The 17,077-nt window shown below is 44.7% G+C and overlaps 1 protein-coding gene and 1 pseudogene across 1 annotated transcript; both read left to right on the top strand.

The window, feature by feature from the left end:
• Positions 1-274: 274 nt before the first annotated feature.
• On the top strand, positions 275-8,304 carry LOC127031268 (olfactory receptor 4D1-like). The gene is made up of 3 exons (XM_050918021.1): positions 275-1,086; positions 5,869-5,876; positions 8,177-8,304. The coding sequence occupies exons 1-3, from the start codon at positions 275-277 to the stop codon at positions 8,302-8,304; spliced, it is 948 nt and encodes a 315-aa protein (XP_050773978.1).
• A 7,377-nt stretch (positions 8,305-15,681) lies between these two features.
• LOC127031167 (olfactory receptor 14A16-like) lies at positions 15,682-16,637 on the top strand (annotated as a pseudogene).
• The last annotated feature ends 440 nt before the right edge of the window (positions 16,638-17,077 follow it).

Below are 17,077 nucleotides of genomic sequence, written 5' to 3'. Positions count from 1 at the left end.
AAGGGGACATTTTGAGAGTGTCGGTTGCTACTGTTCATGCCCAAACACCTGAAACTGGAGATAACCACTTGGGGAGGGCAGGCGTTTTGCTGCAGCAGGATACTCACCACTGGGGCTGAGGACACAGTCCAGAATTTGATAAACAAAGAAAATGTCCAAGCACATATATCAGTTAACATGGAGTTAGTATCCTTTTCATATCCGTAATGTACTAAGATTACATCATAACTATTATCATTGTGTTTCCTCTTCAGGACTCTTTAGAGGTTAATAAATGGAGAAGAAGAACCTCAGCAGCCCAGTGACAGAATTTGTCCTCTTGGGCCTCACCCAGAGTCCTGAGCTGCAGCAATTCCTTTACGTGGCTCTCTTCATAATCTATGTGAACATCTGGCTGGGAAACTTCATCATCATCACCACGGTGATCAGTGACCATCAGCTCCACATGCCCACGTACTTCCTGCTGCCCAACTTGGCTTTCCTAGACCTCAGCGACTCATCAGTCAATAGTCCAAAATTGCTCTCAGGTCTCCTCTCGCAGCATAAAACCATTTCCTTCAATGAATGCCTTCTGCAGATGTTTTTCTTCCAGTTCATGGCTGGCACTATAGGGTTATGCCTTGTGGGGATGGTGATTGATTGGTATGTGGCCATCTACAAACCACTGCGGTACTTGACTATCATGAACCAGCGTGTGTGCATGGGGATAATGGTACTGGCATGGATGGGTAGATTGGGTCACTTTGCTGTTCAGATTGGACTGCTACCCCAGTTACCCTTCTGTGGGCCAAATGTCCTGGACAATTTCTACTGTGATGTCCCACAGGTCATCAAACTGGCCTGCACTGACGCTCAGATGGCTGAACTGCAGATGATCTTCAACCGTGGAGCAGTGATAATAATAATATTAATCATTCTGCTTGTTTCTTACACCACCATCTTAGTCAAGATCAGGACACACATCACGGATGGGAAGCAGAAAGCTTTGTTCACTTGTGGAGCCCAGATTATTGTGGTATGTTTACAAGTCATACCCAGCATCTTCATCTACACTCAGCCCTTCAAGAAGTTCACCCTGAATAAGGTGTCTCAGTCATTTACACTGCAATCACCCTGTCATAAACAGATAGCTAAGGGTTAATGTCTCTTTCACCTGAAGCACCTGACCAGAGGACCAATCAGGAAACCGGATTTTTTCAACTTTGGGTGGAGGGAATTGAGTGTCTGAGTCTTTTGTCTGCCTGCCTGCTTTCTCTGAGCTTTGGAGAAGTAGTTCTACTTTCTTATCTTCTGTTTCTAAGTGTAAGGACAAAGGGATCAGATAGTAAGTTATATGGTTTCTTTTCTTTGGTATTTGCATGAATATAAGTGCTGGAGTGCTTTGATTTGTCTTCTTTTTGAATAAGGCTGTTTATTCAATATTCTTTTAAGCAATTGACCCTGTATTATATCATCTAAATACAGAGAGAACATTTGTATGTATTTTTCTTTCTTTTTATATAAAGCTTTCGTTTAAGACCTGTTGAAGTTTTCTTTACTTCAGGGAAATTGAGTCTGTACTCACCAGGGAATTGGTGGGAGGAAGAAATCAAGGGGAGATCTGTGTGTTGGATTGCTAGCCTGATTTTGCATTCCCTCTGGGGGAATAGGAAAGTACTTTTTGTTTCCAGGACTGGAAACAGAGAGGAGGAGTCCCTCTGTGTAGTTTCACAGAGCTTGTGTCTGTGTATCTCTTCAGGAGCACCTGGAGGGGGGAAGGGAAAAAGGATTATTTCCCTTTGTTGTGAGACTCAAGGGATTTGGGTCTTGGGGTCCCAGGGAAGGTTTTTCAGGGGGACCAAAGTGCCCCAAAACACTCTATTTTTTTGGGTGGTGGCAGCAGGTACCAGGTCCAAGCTGGTAACTAAGCTTGGAGGTTTTCATGCTAACCCCCATATTTTGGACGCTAAGGTCCAAATCTGGGACTAAGGTTATGATATGGTGTAGCAGCGGGTGGGATCTAGACAGAATCCAGAAGCCAGCAGGAATATTATATTTTTCTTTTCTCTGCTAAGGGCTTTTTAGCAGAGAGAAACAGTTGGTTTTAAAAGGGAACCAGAGAGAATTTTTTTTTCTGCTCTCTCTGGCAGTTTGTGGCTTGCATGTTAAGCAAGAAGCCATTACCAGACTGTTAAGGGTCTTTTGTCACACAATAGCACTCCCATTGAGAGTCATTACCAGCACTATATATATATGCAAATAAAGTGGTTTTTCTAGTTTACGCTAGAGAGAGAAAAGGAAAAAAGCACTGTTGCTAGGCAGACTTCAGGAGGCAACAGAGAGCCTGCAGTTCAGAAGATAAACACCGGAGGGCACCCCAACACAAGAAAACAGGAATCATGACTTCTAAGGCAAAAATTGAGGCCGAAGAGCAACTCAAAGGAGCTGAACACAGGCGACAACTGGAAATAAAACAAAAAGAGATGGAGATGAAGGAAAAGGAAGAAAGCATCAAACTGGCAGCCTTCCAAAGAGAACAGGCAGCCCAAGAGGCAGCACACAAATGAAAACTAGAAGAAGAAGAGGTGGCCTACCGAAGGAAACAAGCAGAAGAAGAGTTGGCCCACTGCCGAGAAATGGAAAAACAACAAAAAGAGAATGAAGAGAAGGAAAAACAGAGAAAACATGAACTGGAGTTGGCAAAAGCTGGGCTGCATGTGCCAGCCAACCCTAACAACCCGGCGCCCATTATTGCTCCACAGCACAGGAAATTTCCCACCTACAAGGCAGGTGATGACACCGAGGCCTTCTTGGAAAATTTTGAAAGAGCCTGTCTTGGGTACAGCATTCCCGAAGACCAGTACATGGTAGAATTGAGGTCACAGCTCAGTGGACCTTTAGCAGAGGTGGCAGCTGAAATGCCTAAGCAGCAAATGAATGACTATAAACTTTTTCAAACCAAGGCCAGATACAGAATGGGGATAACCCCAGATCATGCCCGTCGGCGTTTCAGAACCCAAAAGTGGAAACCAGAGGTGTCATTTCCCAAACACGCCTACTACATTGCAAAAAACTATGAGGCCTGGATAACAGGAAACAACATTCAAACCTTGGAAGAACTGCACCTCCTCATACAAATGGAGCAGTTCTTGGATGGTGTTCCTGAAGACATCACACGGTACATACAAGATGGAAATCCAAAAGATATCGCTGAGGCAGGGGAAATTGGAGCCAAATGGATGGAACTGGCAGAAAGCAAGAAAGCTACTGTCAAGGGGAACGATTACCCCAGGGGGCACACAGACCATAAACCCTACAACCGAGGACAGCCAAAGACCCCACATACCACCCAAGTAAAGCCACAGATACCCTACCCTTCAACCTCACCAGTCTCCAGTAACTCACTTCGGCCCAGTGACCCATCAGATGGAAGATGCTTTAAGTGTAATGAACTGGGACATATCAAGGCCAACTGTCCCAAGAACACCATGCGAGTGCAATTCATTACACCACCATCACCCCAAAGATCCCCAGGCCCGGATGCCTCTCAAATACCCTTGGAGCGAAGGGAAAATTTGAGAGTGGGCGGTAAGAAGGTTACTGCGTGGAGAGACACGGGGGCACAAGTGTCAGCTATCCACCAATCCTTCGTTGACCCCAAATTCATCAACCCAAAGGCCAAAGTTACAATTTACCCCTTCATGTCACAAGCTGTAGACTTGCCTACAGCTCAACTGCCTGTCCAGTACAAAGGCTGGTCAGGAATGTGGACTTTTGCAGTCTATGACAATTATCCTATCCCCATGCTACTGGGGGAAGACTTGGCCAACCAGGTGAGGCGGGCCAAGAGAGTGGGAATGGTTACACGTAGCCAAACCAGGCAAGCTTCCAGACCCATTCCTGTTCCTGAACCGTCCACAGAGGCCCCGTCTGTGTTACCAGAGACCCAGACAGAGGTAGTGGACCCGGATTCCATGCCTACCACTGAAGCAGCCACAGCATCTCCAGTCCCAGGCCCGGAACTGGAACAGCAACCAGCACCAGCAAGTGCAACCACATTTTCAAACTCAACGCCAGAGGGCGCCAGCGAGCCAGAACTGGCAGAAGCAACAGACAGCCATACCCAAAAGGCTCAGCTAGAGCCTGAAATACCCTCAGGTGCACTAGCAGAGAGCGGTTCACCAGCAACGGAAACAACCCCATCACCTACATCGCTTCCAGAGGGACCAAGCCCAAGTCCACAGTCTGAGGAAGAACTGGTGACCCCAGCCTCAAGGGAACAGTTCCAGACTGAGCAGGAAGCGGATGACAGCCTTCAGAAAGCTTGGGCGGCGGCACGGAGCACCCCACCGCCTCTCAGCTCTTCTAATCGATCCCGGTTTGTTATAGACCAAGGACTTTTATACAAGGAAATTCTTTCTGGTGGACACCGGGAAGAATGGCAGCCGCAAAAACAGTTGGTGGTTCCAACTAAGTACCGGGGGAAGCTCTTAAGCTTAGCCCATGATCATCCCAGTGGCCATGCTGGGGTGAACAGAACCAAGGACCGGTTGGGGAAGTCCTTCCACTGGGAGGGGATGGGCAAGGACGTTGCCAAGTATGTCCGGTCTTGTGAGGTATGCCAAAGAGTGGGAAAGCCTCAAGACCAGGTCAAGGCCCCTCTCCAGCCACTCCCCATAATTGAGGTCCCATTTCAGCGAGTAGCTGTGGATATTCTGGGCCCTTTCCCAAAAAAGACGCCCAGAGGAAAGCAGTACGTACTGACTTTAGTGGACTTTGCTACTCGATGGCCAGAAGCAGTAGCTCTAGGCAACACCAGGGCTAACACTGTGTGCCTGGCCCTAACAGACATCTTTGCCAGGGTAGGTTGGCCCTCTGACATCCTTACAGATTCAGGGTCTAATTTCCTGGCAGGGACCATGGAAAAACTGTGGGAAACTCATGGGGTGAATCACTTGGTTGCCACCCCGTACCACCATCAAACCAATGGCCTGGTGGAAAGGTTCAATGGAACTTTGGGGGCCATGATAAGAAAATTCATCAACGAATTCTCCAATAATTGGGACCTAGTGTTGCAGCAGTTGCTGTTTGCCTACAGGGCTGTACCACATCCCAGTTTAGGGTTTTCACCATTTGAACTTGTGTATGGTCACGAGGTTAAGGGGCCATTACAGTTGGTGAAGCAGCAATGGGAGGGGTTTACGCCTTCTCCAGGAACTAACATTCTGGACTTTGTAAGCAACCTACAAAGCACCCTCCGACACTCTTTAGCCCTTGCTAGAGAGAACCTAAAGGATGCTCAAGAAGAGCAAAAGGCCTGGTATGACAGACATGCCAGAGAACGTTCCTTCAAGGTAGGAGACCAGGTTATGGTCTTGAAGGCGCAACAGGCCCATAAGATGGAAGCATCATGGGAAGGGCCCTTCACGGTCCAAGAGCGCCTGGGAGCTGTAAACTACCTCATAGCATTTCCCAATTCCTCACTAAAGCCTAAAGTGTACCATGTTAATTCTCTCAAGCCTTTCTATTCCAGAGATTTACAGGTTTGTCAGTTTACAGTCCAGGGAGATGATGCTGAGTGGCCTGACGGTGTCTACTACGACGGGAAAAAAGACGGTGGCGTGGAAGAGGTGAACCTCTCAACCACCCTGGAACGTCTGCAGTGGCAACAAATCAAGGAGCTGTGCACTAGCTTCGCCCCATTGTTCTCAGCCACCCCAGGACGGACTGAACGGGCATACCACTCCATTGATACAGGTAATGCTCACCCAATCAGAACCCCACCCTACCGGGTGTCTCCTCATGCCCAAGCTGCTATAGAACGGGAGATCCAGAACATGCTACAGATGGGTATAATCCGCCCATCTACCAGTGCATGGGCATCTCCAGTGGTTCTGGTACCCAAACCAGATGGGGAAATACGCTTTTGCGTGGACTACCGTAAGCTAAATGCTGTAACTCGTCCGGACAACTATCCAATGCCACGTACCGATGAGCTATTGGAAAAGTTGGGACGTGCCCAGTTCATCTCTACAATAGACTTAACCAAGGGGTACTGGCAAGTACCGCTAGATGAACCTGCCAAGGAAAGGTCAGCATTCGTCACCCATGTGGGGGTGTATGAATTTAATGTCCTTCCTTTCGGCCTTCGAAATGCACCCGCCACCTTCCAGAGGCTGGTAGATGGTCTACTAGCTGGACTGGGAGAATTTGCAGTTGCCTACCTCGATGATGTGGCCATTTTTTCAGACTCCTGGCCCGAACACCTACTACACCTGGAAAAGGTCTTTGAGCACATCAGGCAGGCAGGACTAACTGTTAAGGCCAAAAAGTGTCAAATAGGCCAAAACAGAGTGACTTACCTGGGGCACCAGGTGGGTGGAGGAACCATAAACCCCCTACAGGCCAAGGTGGATGCTATCCAAAAGTGGCCTGTCCCAAAGTCAAAGAAGCAGGTCCAATCCTTCTTAGGCTTGGCCGGATACTACAGGCGATTTGTACCACACTACAGCCAAATCGCTGCCCCATTGACTGACCTGACCAAAAAGACCCAGCCAAATGCCGTTAAGTGGACTGATGAGTGTCAAAAGGCCTTTACCCAGCTTAAGGCGATGCTCATGTCTGACCCTGTGCTCAGGGCCCCGGACTTTGACAAGCCATTCCTAGTAACCACAGATGCATCTGAGCGTGGTATAGGAGCCGTGCTCATGGAGGAAGCAACAGATCACAACTTCCATCCTGTCGTGTTTCTCAGCAAGAAACTGTCTGAGAGGGAAAGTCACTGGTCAGTCAGTGAAAAGGAATGCTATGCCATTGTGTACGCCCTGGAAAAGCTACGCCCATATGTTTGGGGACGGCGGTTCCAACTACAAACTGACCATGCTGCACTACAGTGGCTTCATACTGCCAAGGGGAACAACAAGAAACTTCTTCGTTGGAGTTTAGCTCTCCAAGATTTTGATTTTGAAATTCAACACATCACAGGAGCTTCTAACAAAGTAGCTGATGCACTCTCCCGTGAGAGCTTCCCAGAATTCAGTAGTTAAAAAGTGTTCTTAAAATGTAGAAGTCTGTTAGTTATATACTTAGGAGTATATGTAAAGGTGTATGTGTTGTATTAATCTGTTTATTTTCAAGTTCTAGAAGGAAATCGCCGCCAGTGAGCTTCCCCACTGTCTGCAATTTGGGGGGCGTGTCATAAACAGATAGCTAAGGGTTAATGTCTCTTTCACCTGAAGCACCTGACCAGAGGACCAATCAGGAAACCGGATTTTTTCAACTTTGGGTGGAGGGAATTGAGTGTCTGAGTCTTTTGTCTGCCTGCCTGCTTTCTCTGAGCTTTGGAGAAGTAGTTCTACTTTCTAATCTTCTGTTTCTAAGTGTAAGGACAAAGAGATCAGATAGTAAGTTATATGGTTTCTTTTCTTTGGTATTTGCATGAATATAAGTGCTGGAGTGCTTTGATTTGTCTTCTTTTTGAATAAGGCTGTTTATTCAATATTCTTTTAAGCAATTGACCCTGTATTATATCATCTAAATACAGAGAGAACATTTGTATGTATTTTTCTTTCTTTTTATATAAAGCTTTCGTTTAAGACCTGTTGAAGTTTTCTTTACTTCAGGGAAATTGAGTCTGTACTCACCAGGGAATTGGTGGGAGGAAGAAATCAAGGGGAGATCTGTGTGTTGGATTGCTAGCCTGATTTTGCATTCCCTCTGGGGGAATAGGAAAGTACTTTTTGTTTCCAGGACTGGAAACAGAGAGGAGGAGTCCCTCTGTGTAGTTTCACAGAGCTTGTGTCTGTGTATCTCTTCAGGAGCACCTGGAGGGGGGAAGGGAAAAAGGATTATTTCCCTTTGTTGTGAGACTCAAGGGATTTGGGTCTTGGGGTCCCAGGGAAGGTTTTTCAGGGGGACCAGAGTGCCCCAAAACACTCTATTTTTTTGGGTGGTGGCAGCAGGTACCAGGTCCAAGCTGGTAACTAAGCTTGGAGGTTTTCATGCTAACCCCCATATTTTGGACGCTAAGGTCCAAATCTGGGACTAAGGTTAGATCAGGACACACATCACGGATGGGAAGCAGAAAGCTTTGTTCACTTGTGGAGCCCAGATTATTGTGGTATGTTTACAAGTCATACCCAGCATCTTCATCTACACTCAGCCCTTCAAGAAGTTCACCCTGAATAAGGTGTCTCAGTCATTTACACTGCAATCACCCCAATGCTGAACCCGATGATCTACACGCTGAGAAATGCCAAGATGAAGAAGGCCATCAGGAGGCTGATGAGCAGAATGCTGTCCTCAGAAAATGAGATAGAGACATAATTTATCTTTCAATGCCCATTTGTGTTAAAAATCTGATCTCAGTTACAAATCAGAGAGCAGTTGTGTGTGGCATGTAAAATGTGTGTGTGGTGAAATGAGTTCAAATCCTGCCTACTCATGAGAATCTCATCTCGCAAATGCAGAATAGACTGAGCACTTGTCTACACTTACCGGCAGATCGATGCTGCGGTCATCGATGCAGCGGTGGTCGATTTAGCGGGTCTAATGAAGACCAGCTAAATGGACCGCAGATCATTCTGCCGTCGACTCCTGTACTCCACCGGAATGAGAAGAGTAAGGGGAGCATCTCCCTTTGAAATGTTGTAGTGTTGAACCCGTGGTAAGTAGATCTAAGCTACATCCTCTTGAGTTATGCTATTAATGTAACTCAAATTGCATGGTTTACATCAACTTTCTCACATAGTATAGACATGGCCAAGGGGTCAGAACCTTGGTATAAAGAAATAAAGCAGTCAGTGAAAATAAGACATAGCTCCATCTGGGTAAATGGGCCAGATCCCCAGCGGGAGGAAATGGGTGCATCTCACTCTATGACTTCCACTAGCTGGGTCTTTGACACTGATAATTCCTGGTTGAAATTATTCTAAGAATGATTTCAACTAATGAGGAATCCATGAAAATTGGTTAGGAGCTGTACATACACATAGTAAGAGACAGTCCTTGCCTCCAGGAACCCACAGTTAAATATTGTTTGCCACGTTGTTGTAGCTGAGTTGGAACCAGGATATGAGACACATAAGATGGGCGAGGCAATATTTGTTATTGAACCAGCTTCTATTGGTGAAAGAAACAAACTTTCAAGCTCCACTGAGCTCTTCTTTCACCAACAGAAGTTGGTCCAATAAACACAAAGGGGAACTGTGTGATTATGGGGGACTTCAACTTCCCGGATATAGACTGGAGGACGAGTACTTGCACGAATAATAGGGGTCAGATTTTTCTGGATGTGATTGCGGATGGATTTCTTCATCAAGTAGTTGAAGCACCTACTAGAGGGGATGCCATTTTAGACTTGGTGTTGGTGAGCAGTGAGGACCTTGTAGAAGAAATGGTGGTAGGGGACAACCTTGGTTCGAGTGATCATGAGCTGATTCAGTTCAAACTAGATGGAAGGATAAACAAATGTAGATCTGCGATTAGGGTTTTTGACTTCTCGAGGGCTAATTTTAAAGAGTTAAGGAAATTAGTTAGGGAAGTGGATTGGACGGAGGAATTAGTGGATTTAAATGTGGAGGAGGCCTGGAATTACTTTAAGTCGCAGCTGCGGAGACTGTCGGAAGCCTGCATCCCGAGAAAGGGGAAAAGAACCATGGGCGGGAGTTGCAGGCCAAACTGGATGAGCAAGCAACTCAGAGAGGGGATTAGACAAAAGCGGAAAGCTTACAGGGAGTGGAAGGAAGGCAGGATCAGTAAAGAAAGCTACCTTGCTGAGGTCAGAACATGTAGGGATAAGGTGAGGAAGGCTAAAAGCCGCATTGAACTGGAACTTGCAAAGGGAATCAAAACCAATAGTAAAAGGTTCTACAGCCACATAAATAAGAAGAAAACAAAGAAAGAAGAAGTGGGGCCGCTATACACTGAGGATGGAATGGAGGTTAAGGATAACCTAGGCATGGCCCAACATCTAAACAAGTACTTTGCCTCGGTTTTTAATAAGACTAGTGAGGAACCTTGCGATGATGGAGGGATGATAAACGGGAATGTGGATATGGAAGTGGATATTACTGCAACTGAGGTAGAGGCCGTACTTGAACAGCTCGATGGGTCGAAGTCAGAGGGCCCGGACAATCTCCACCCGAGGATATTAAAGGAACTGGCGCGTGAAATTGCGAGCCCGTTAGCGAGAATTTTTAAGCGATCGATAATCTCGGGTGTTGTGCCGTATGACTGGAGGATTGCTAATGTAGTTCCTATTTTTAAGAAAGGGAAAAAGAGTGATCCGGGTAATTATAGGCCTGTTAGCTTGACGTCTGTAGTATGTAAGGTCTTGGAAAAAATTTTAAGAGAGAAAGTAGTTAAGGACATAGAGGTCAATGGTAATTGGGACGAATTGCAACACGGATTTACTAAAGGTAGATCGTGCCAAACCAATCTGATCTCCTTCTTTGAGAAGGTGACGGATTACTTAGATAAAGGAAATGCGGTAGATATAATTTACCTAGATTTCAGTAAGGCGTTCGACACGGTTCCGCACGGGGAGCTGTTAGTTAAATTGGAAAAGCTGGGAGTGAATATGAAAGTTGTAAGGTGGATAAGGAACTGGTTAAAGGGGAGACTCCAGAGGGTCGTATTGAAAGGTGAACTGTCGGACTGGAAGGAGGTCACCAGTGGAGTCCCTCAAGGATCGGTTTTGGGACCGATCTTATTTAACCTTTTTATTACTGACCTTGGCACAAAGAGCGGGAATGTGCTAATAAAGTTCGCGGATGACACGAAGCTGGGGGGTATTGCTAACACGGAGAAGGACAGGGATGCTATTCAAGAAGATCTGAACCACCTTGTAAACTGGAGTAATAGAAATAGGATGAAATACAATAGTGAAAAGTGCAAGGTCATGCATTTAGGAACTAATAATAAGAATTTTGGATATACGTTGGGGGCGCATCAGTTGGAAGCGACGGAAGAAGAGAAGGACCTTGGGGTACTGGTTGATAGCAGGATGACTATGAGTCGCCAATGTGATACGGCTGTTAAAAAAGCAAATGAGATTTTGGGATGCATCAGGCGGGGTATTTCCTGCAAGGATAAGGAGGTGTTAGTACCGTTGTATACGGCGTTGGTGAGACCCCATCTGGAATACTGTGTGCAGTTCTGGTGTCCCATGTTCAAGAAGGATGAATTCAAACTGGAACAGGTTCAGAGACGGGCTACGAGGATGATCCGAGGAATGGAAAAACTGCCTTATGAAAGGAGACTCAAAGAGCTTGGCTTGTTTAGCCTGGCCAAAAGAAGGCTGAGGGGGGATATGCTCGCCCTATATAAATATATCAAGGGGGTTAACGTTAGGGAGGGAGAGGAATTATTTAAGTTTAGTACTAATGTAACCACGAGGACGAATGGGTATAAACTGGATATTAGGAAGTTTAGGCTTGAAATTAGACGAAGGTTTCTGACCATTAGGGGAGTGAAGTTCTGGAATAGCCTTCCGAGGGAAGTAGTAGGGGCAAAAGACTTTCCTGGCTTTAAGACAAAGCTTGATAAGTATATGGACGGGATGTTATGATAGGATCGTTAATTTGGGCAATTGATCTTGAACTACCACCAGACAGGTCTGCTCAATGGTCTGCGGGGAGATGTTGCATGCGATGGGTACTGAGTTGCTGCGGAGAACTCCTTCTTGGGTGCTGGCTGGTGACTCTTGCCCACATGCTCAGGGTTTAGCTGATCGCCATATTTGGGGTCGGGAAGGAATTTTCCTCCAGGGCGGATTGGCAGGTGCCCTGGAGGTTTTTCGCCTTCCCCTGCAGCGTGGGGCACGGGTCGCTTGCTGGTGGTGTCTCTGCAGCTTGAGGTCTTCAAACCATTTTTGAGGATTTCAAAAACTCAATCCTGGGATAGGGGTTGTATAAAATTGGATGGGTGGGGTTCTGTGGCCTGCCTTGTGCAGGAGGTCAGACTAGATGATCAGATTGGTCCCTTCTGACCTATGAGTCTATGAGTCTATAAAATCAATATCCGCTTTGCCAAAGTCTGTTGAATAAATTATGTATCATAATGAATGTACTGATTTTGATGAAGAAATTTCTATCAAATGTTCCAACAGAGAATAAGATTTTTTTTACTTTATCACTAATTCTTTTATCATATATACACCACCTATCTACATTTATCATGTGAAGTCAAATCAGAATTTTTTAATAAGATAAACAAACCTACCTTAAAAAATAATTGATTTTCGTTTTGTCTATGTTACATTTCTATCTATAACTTCACAACTGAAGTTATCTTTGTTTCCTTCTTCTTCTAATCCTGATATAGAATGGAAGTAGAAAGGAAATATGTTTGATGGCTTTTTCTTAAAATTATCCTTTTCATTCAAAATATACAAATTTTGATTTTTCCACATTTAGTCCTTTCTTTTCTAAGAAATAAAGAAAGTGAAATTTATGTAAAAAGTAAAAAATTGAACTTATACTATACAAGAAAAAACACAGTTGTTCACACAAATTTCAAAATAAAAAAATATCTTTCTAAATTTTCAAAAAAAAATAATGTTATTAACTGCTCCTTAGTTCCATTCACTGAAGGGTGAATTCACAACTGTCATTCTCAGCGATCTCTGTGATTCCACCACTCATCAGAACCTCTCCGTTTCATGGCACAAGGCAGCAAAAGGGAAGTGGGGTAGACAGCTACAATTCAGGAACCCCGTGGAGCAATGACGCCAGATTTGGATCACTAATGCTGCCCTATCCCACCATGAGGCATACCAAATTTGAAAACAATCCAAGTGATCGTTTGGATTCTAGAGCACTTACAAGAGTTAAGCTTTAAACCACACAACATGGCTGGAATGGAAAGCCAGGGCCCTTTCCCTGTGCTGGTGCATACAGACTATTGTCAGGGTACCTTTCTTTAAATACAGTGAGGGATCAGAAGCCTGAGGGAATAAACTGGGCAGATTGACCCGTATCACAGTAAAAGTCTGAGCTCCAGCACTGTGCACAAAAGCAGCCCTAGAAACTTTTTATCTCTGCAAGCCCCTTAGCTTAAATAACTTTTCAAAAAAATGCTTTTTTCCCCCAGGACTTCTATCTGTGTGACTGCTAGCTCAAACAACCCTAAATTTGGGTCACTAACCCTACCTTGAACCTAAATGAAGACCACCAAATGTCAAAGCATGAAGTGAAAGAAAGCATGCACAAACATACTAATGCCTTGAATCGAAAACACAGAGTCAAAGCTCCCAGCCAAAACCTTTCCAACTTGGCTATGCCCTAGGACATACCCACTGTATTCTCTGTCTCACACTGCAGCCAACTGAGTGGCAATGCTGCCAAGCCGTGCTCAGAACATATACATAGTATGACACTGGCCATCCACCGCACAGCTCCCAGTCCTAGAAGACAAGCCAGAGAAAGGGGTGTGAGGAATCAGTGATACAGGGGGGGGAAGTGACTGGCCCAAGGTCACACAGCAGGTCGGTGGCAGAAACCAGAACAGAACCCAAGTCTCCTGCCCGTACAGACATAAAGTCGCAGAGAGAAAGGATACAACACAGCAGGAATGGAGGGATGCTACTAGTCCGTCAGAGATAGAAATGCAGTGGGATTTGGCGCCTTGAATAATAAGAACATAAGAACAGCCGCACAGGCTCAGACAATGGTCCATCTAGCCCAGTATCCTGTCTGTGACAGTAGCTGGTGCCTGAAGCTTCAGAAGGAATGAAGAGAACAGGGCAATCATCAAATGGTCCATTCCCTGTCACCCATTACCAGCTTCTGGCAATCAGAGGTTTAGGTACACCCAAAGCACGAGGTTGCATCCTGACCATCTTGGCTATTAGCCATTGATTGACCTGTCCTTCGTGGCCTTGTCTAGTTCTTTTTCTAACCCAGTTATACTTTCAGCCCTCACAAAATCCCCTGGCAACGAGTTCAACAAGTTGATTGTGTGGTATGTGAAGAAATTCTTTTTGTTTGTTTTAAACCTGCTGCCTAGTTATTTCATTGGGCAATGCCTGGTCCTTCTGTTCTGTGAAGGGGTAAACACCACTTTCCTATTCACTCTTTCCACAGCATGAATGATTTTATAGACATTTATCATATTCCTTCTTAGTCAGCCCTTTTCTCAGCTAAACAATACCAGTCTCTTTATATCTCCTCATATGGAAGCTGTTCCATGCCCCTAATCATTTTTGTTTCTCTTCTCTATATCTTTTCAAATTTGAATGTATCTTTTTTTTTTAGATGAGGCAACCACAACTACACACAGTATTCAAGGTCTGGATGTACCATGGATTTATATGCTGGCGTTATATTTTCAGCTTTAATATCTATCCCTTTTCTAATGGTTCCTAACATCTTGTTCACTTTTTTCACTGCTACTGAACATAGAGCAGATGTTTTCAGAGAACAAACCACAATGACTCCAATATCTTTCTTGAGTAGTAATGGCTAAATTAAACATCATCATTTTTTATGTTTAGTTAGGATTATGTTTTCCAATGTGCATTACTTTCCATTTATCAATACTGAATTCCAACTGCCATTGGATTGCCCAGTCACCCAGCTTTGTGAGATCTCTTTGTAGCTCTTTGCAGCGTGCTTTGGACGTAACAATCCTGAGTAATTTTGTATTGTCTGCAAATTTTGCCACTTCACTGTTCGCTCCATTTATGAATATGTTGAATAGCGCAGGTCTCAGGGAAGATTCTTGGGGAGCCCAAGTATTTACCTCTCTCCATTGTGAAAACTGAATATTTTTCCTACCCTTTGTTCCCGATCTTTTAGCAAGTTACTAATTCGTGAGAAGACCTTCCTTCTTATCCTATGATTGCTAACTTTGTTGAAGAGCCATTAGTGAGGGACTTTGTCGAAAGCTTCCTGAAAGTCCAAGTACCCTACATCACCTGGATCACGTTACAGTAGCTACCTTGCAGTCATCTGGTCCAGAGGCTGATTTAAGTGTTGGTTTATTTACCACATTTAGTAGTTTTTACAGTTTCATATTTTAGTTCCTTCAGAACTCTTGGGTGACTACAGTCTGCACCCGGAGACTTATTACTGTTGAATGTATCAATTTGTTCCCAAACCTCCTCTACTGACACCTCAATCTGGGACAGTTCTCAGATTTGTCACTTTAAAAGAATGGCTCTTGTGTGTGAATCTCCCTCACATCCTCTGCAGCAAAGACTGATGCAAAGAATTTATTTAGCTTCTCTGCAACGGCCTTGTCTTCCCTGAGAGCTTCTTTTGCTCCTTGACTATTGCAGCATTGCTATCAGTATTAGCCACGTTAGTATTTACATTTCATGCACAAATTTAGAGCCTTCTGTTTCTCACAGTGGGGTACCATATTGGCTATTAATGTTGGATTTAGTTGTACTTTATTCCAACCTTCATACTGCATTGGCCAGATCCTCATATGGTGTAAACTAATCCATTATCCTTAGCTTTAAAGGTGATAATCCAGTATTCACTGATGTGATAATGCATCTCACTAGTGCTCTGACTCTCAGGGGTAAGGAGCACTCTCAACTTCTAGTCAATGGAAATGAGAAGAACTGTGCACCCTTGACATTCCCATCATGAGATATTACGGAGAGATAATTAGGTCATTTTCTCTGTCACTCTAATCTTGCCTATTGCCCTTGTCCTTCCATCCCCAGGCAGGACACAGTGTATGGAGAGCGAAATGTCCAACCGAACCACCGTGACCGAGTTCCTTCTCCTGGGATTCTCTGACATTCAGGAGCTGCAGATTTTGCACTTTGTGATGTTTCTGGTGATTTATCTGGCAGCCTTCATGCGGAATCTTCTCATCATCATACTTCTTGTCTTTGACCACCACCTTCACACCCCCATGTACTTCTTCCTGATGAATTTGTCCATTCTAGTCATCAGCTTCATTTCTGTCCCAGTCCCCAAATCCATGGCCATCTCCCTCATGAACACCAGGTCAATTTCTTATTCTGGATGTGTCACACAAGTCTTTTTCTTTATGTTCCTTGTTGTAACTGAGTACTCCTTACTTACCCTCCTGGCATATGACAGATATATCGCCATCTGCCAGCCATTGCACTAAGAGAGGGTGATGAACTGGAGAGCATGTGTCCAAATGGCAGCCAGTGCTTGGATGAGTGTTCTTCTCTACACTGCACTGCACACTGGGAATGCCTTTGCACTATCCTTCTGTGGAGACAACATGGTGGATCGGTTTTTCTGTGAAATCCCCCAGCTCCTCAAGCTTGCCTGCTCTGACTCATACCTCCGTGAAACTGGGGTTATTGTCTTTAGTACATGCTTAGCCTTCAGCTGCCTTGTCTTTATAGTTGTGTCATATGTTCAGAACTTCACCACAGTGCTGAGAATCTCCTCTGACCAGGGCCGGCATAAAGCTCTATCCACCTGCTTCCCTCACCTCAGTGTGGTCTCCTTGTTCTTTTTCACTATAGCCTTTGCCTACCTGAAACCCTCCTCCAGCTCAACATCAGTGCTGTATCTCATGGTGGCTATTCTCTATTCTGTGATGCTTCCAATGATGAATCCAATCATCTACAGCATGAGGACAAGGAGATCAAAGCTGCCCTGAGGAAACTGATGGCGGGGAGGTTATTCATCAAAAATGAACTGTCCATCTTTCATCTTTGATTGTGATTTATTTCTGTGTTTCTTTTTAAATATAATCAAATGAAGGCATTATTGTCTCCTTGAAAACATTATTTGAAATCTGCTTATGCAGAAAGGGGCATTTACACTGGTATAAATGCAGAGTCAAGTCAGTGGACTTATTATATAATTACAACTGTAGATATATATAAGATCAGAATCTATCTATCTATCATCCATCTATCTAACTGTACTGCCACCCACCATCGCACCATCTGAGCACCTTCCATCTAAAATGAATAGCCATGATCAAGTTCCTAATGAACTTGATGAGGTCTCTGACACTTTTTTCTTTTGTGGGTATAAATGCTGCATTGGATACCACGATTTTGGTTAATCGTTTGCTTGTGTGACAGTGGGATGCAATGGTGTCATGTTGTGAACTTTGTTGTATATGTGGAAATATTCTCAGGGTGACAGAA

This window comes from Gopherus flavomarginatus, chromosome 11 (genome assembly GCF_025201925.1).
Source record: "Gopherus flavomarginatus isolate rGopFla2 chromosome 11, rGopFla2.mat.asm, whole genome shotgun sequence".
NCBI classification, from domain to species: Eukaryota; Metazoa; Chordata; order Testudines; family Testudinidae; genus Gopherus; species Gopherus flavomarginatus.
The sequence above is the reverse complement of the archived record's forward strand: the minus strand, read 5'-3'. Positions and strand labels throughout refer to the sequence as shown.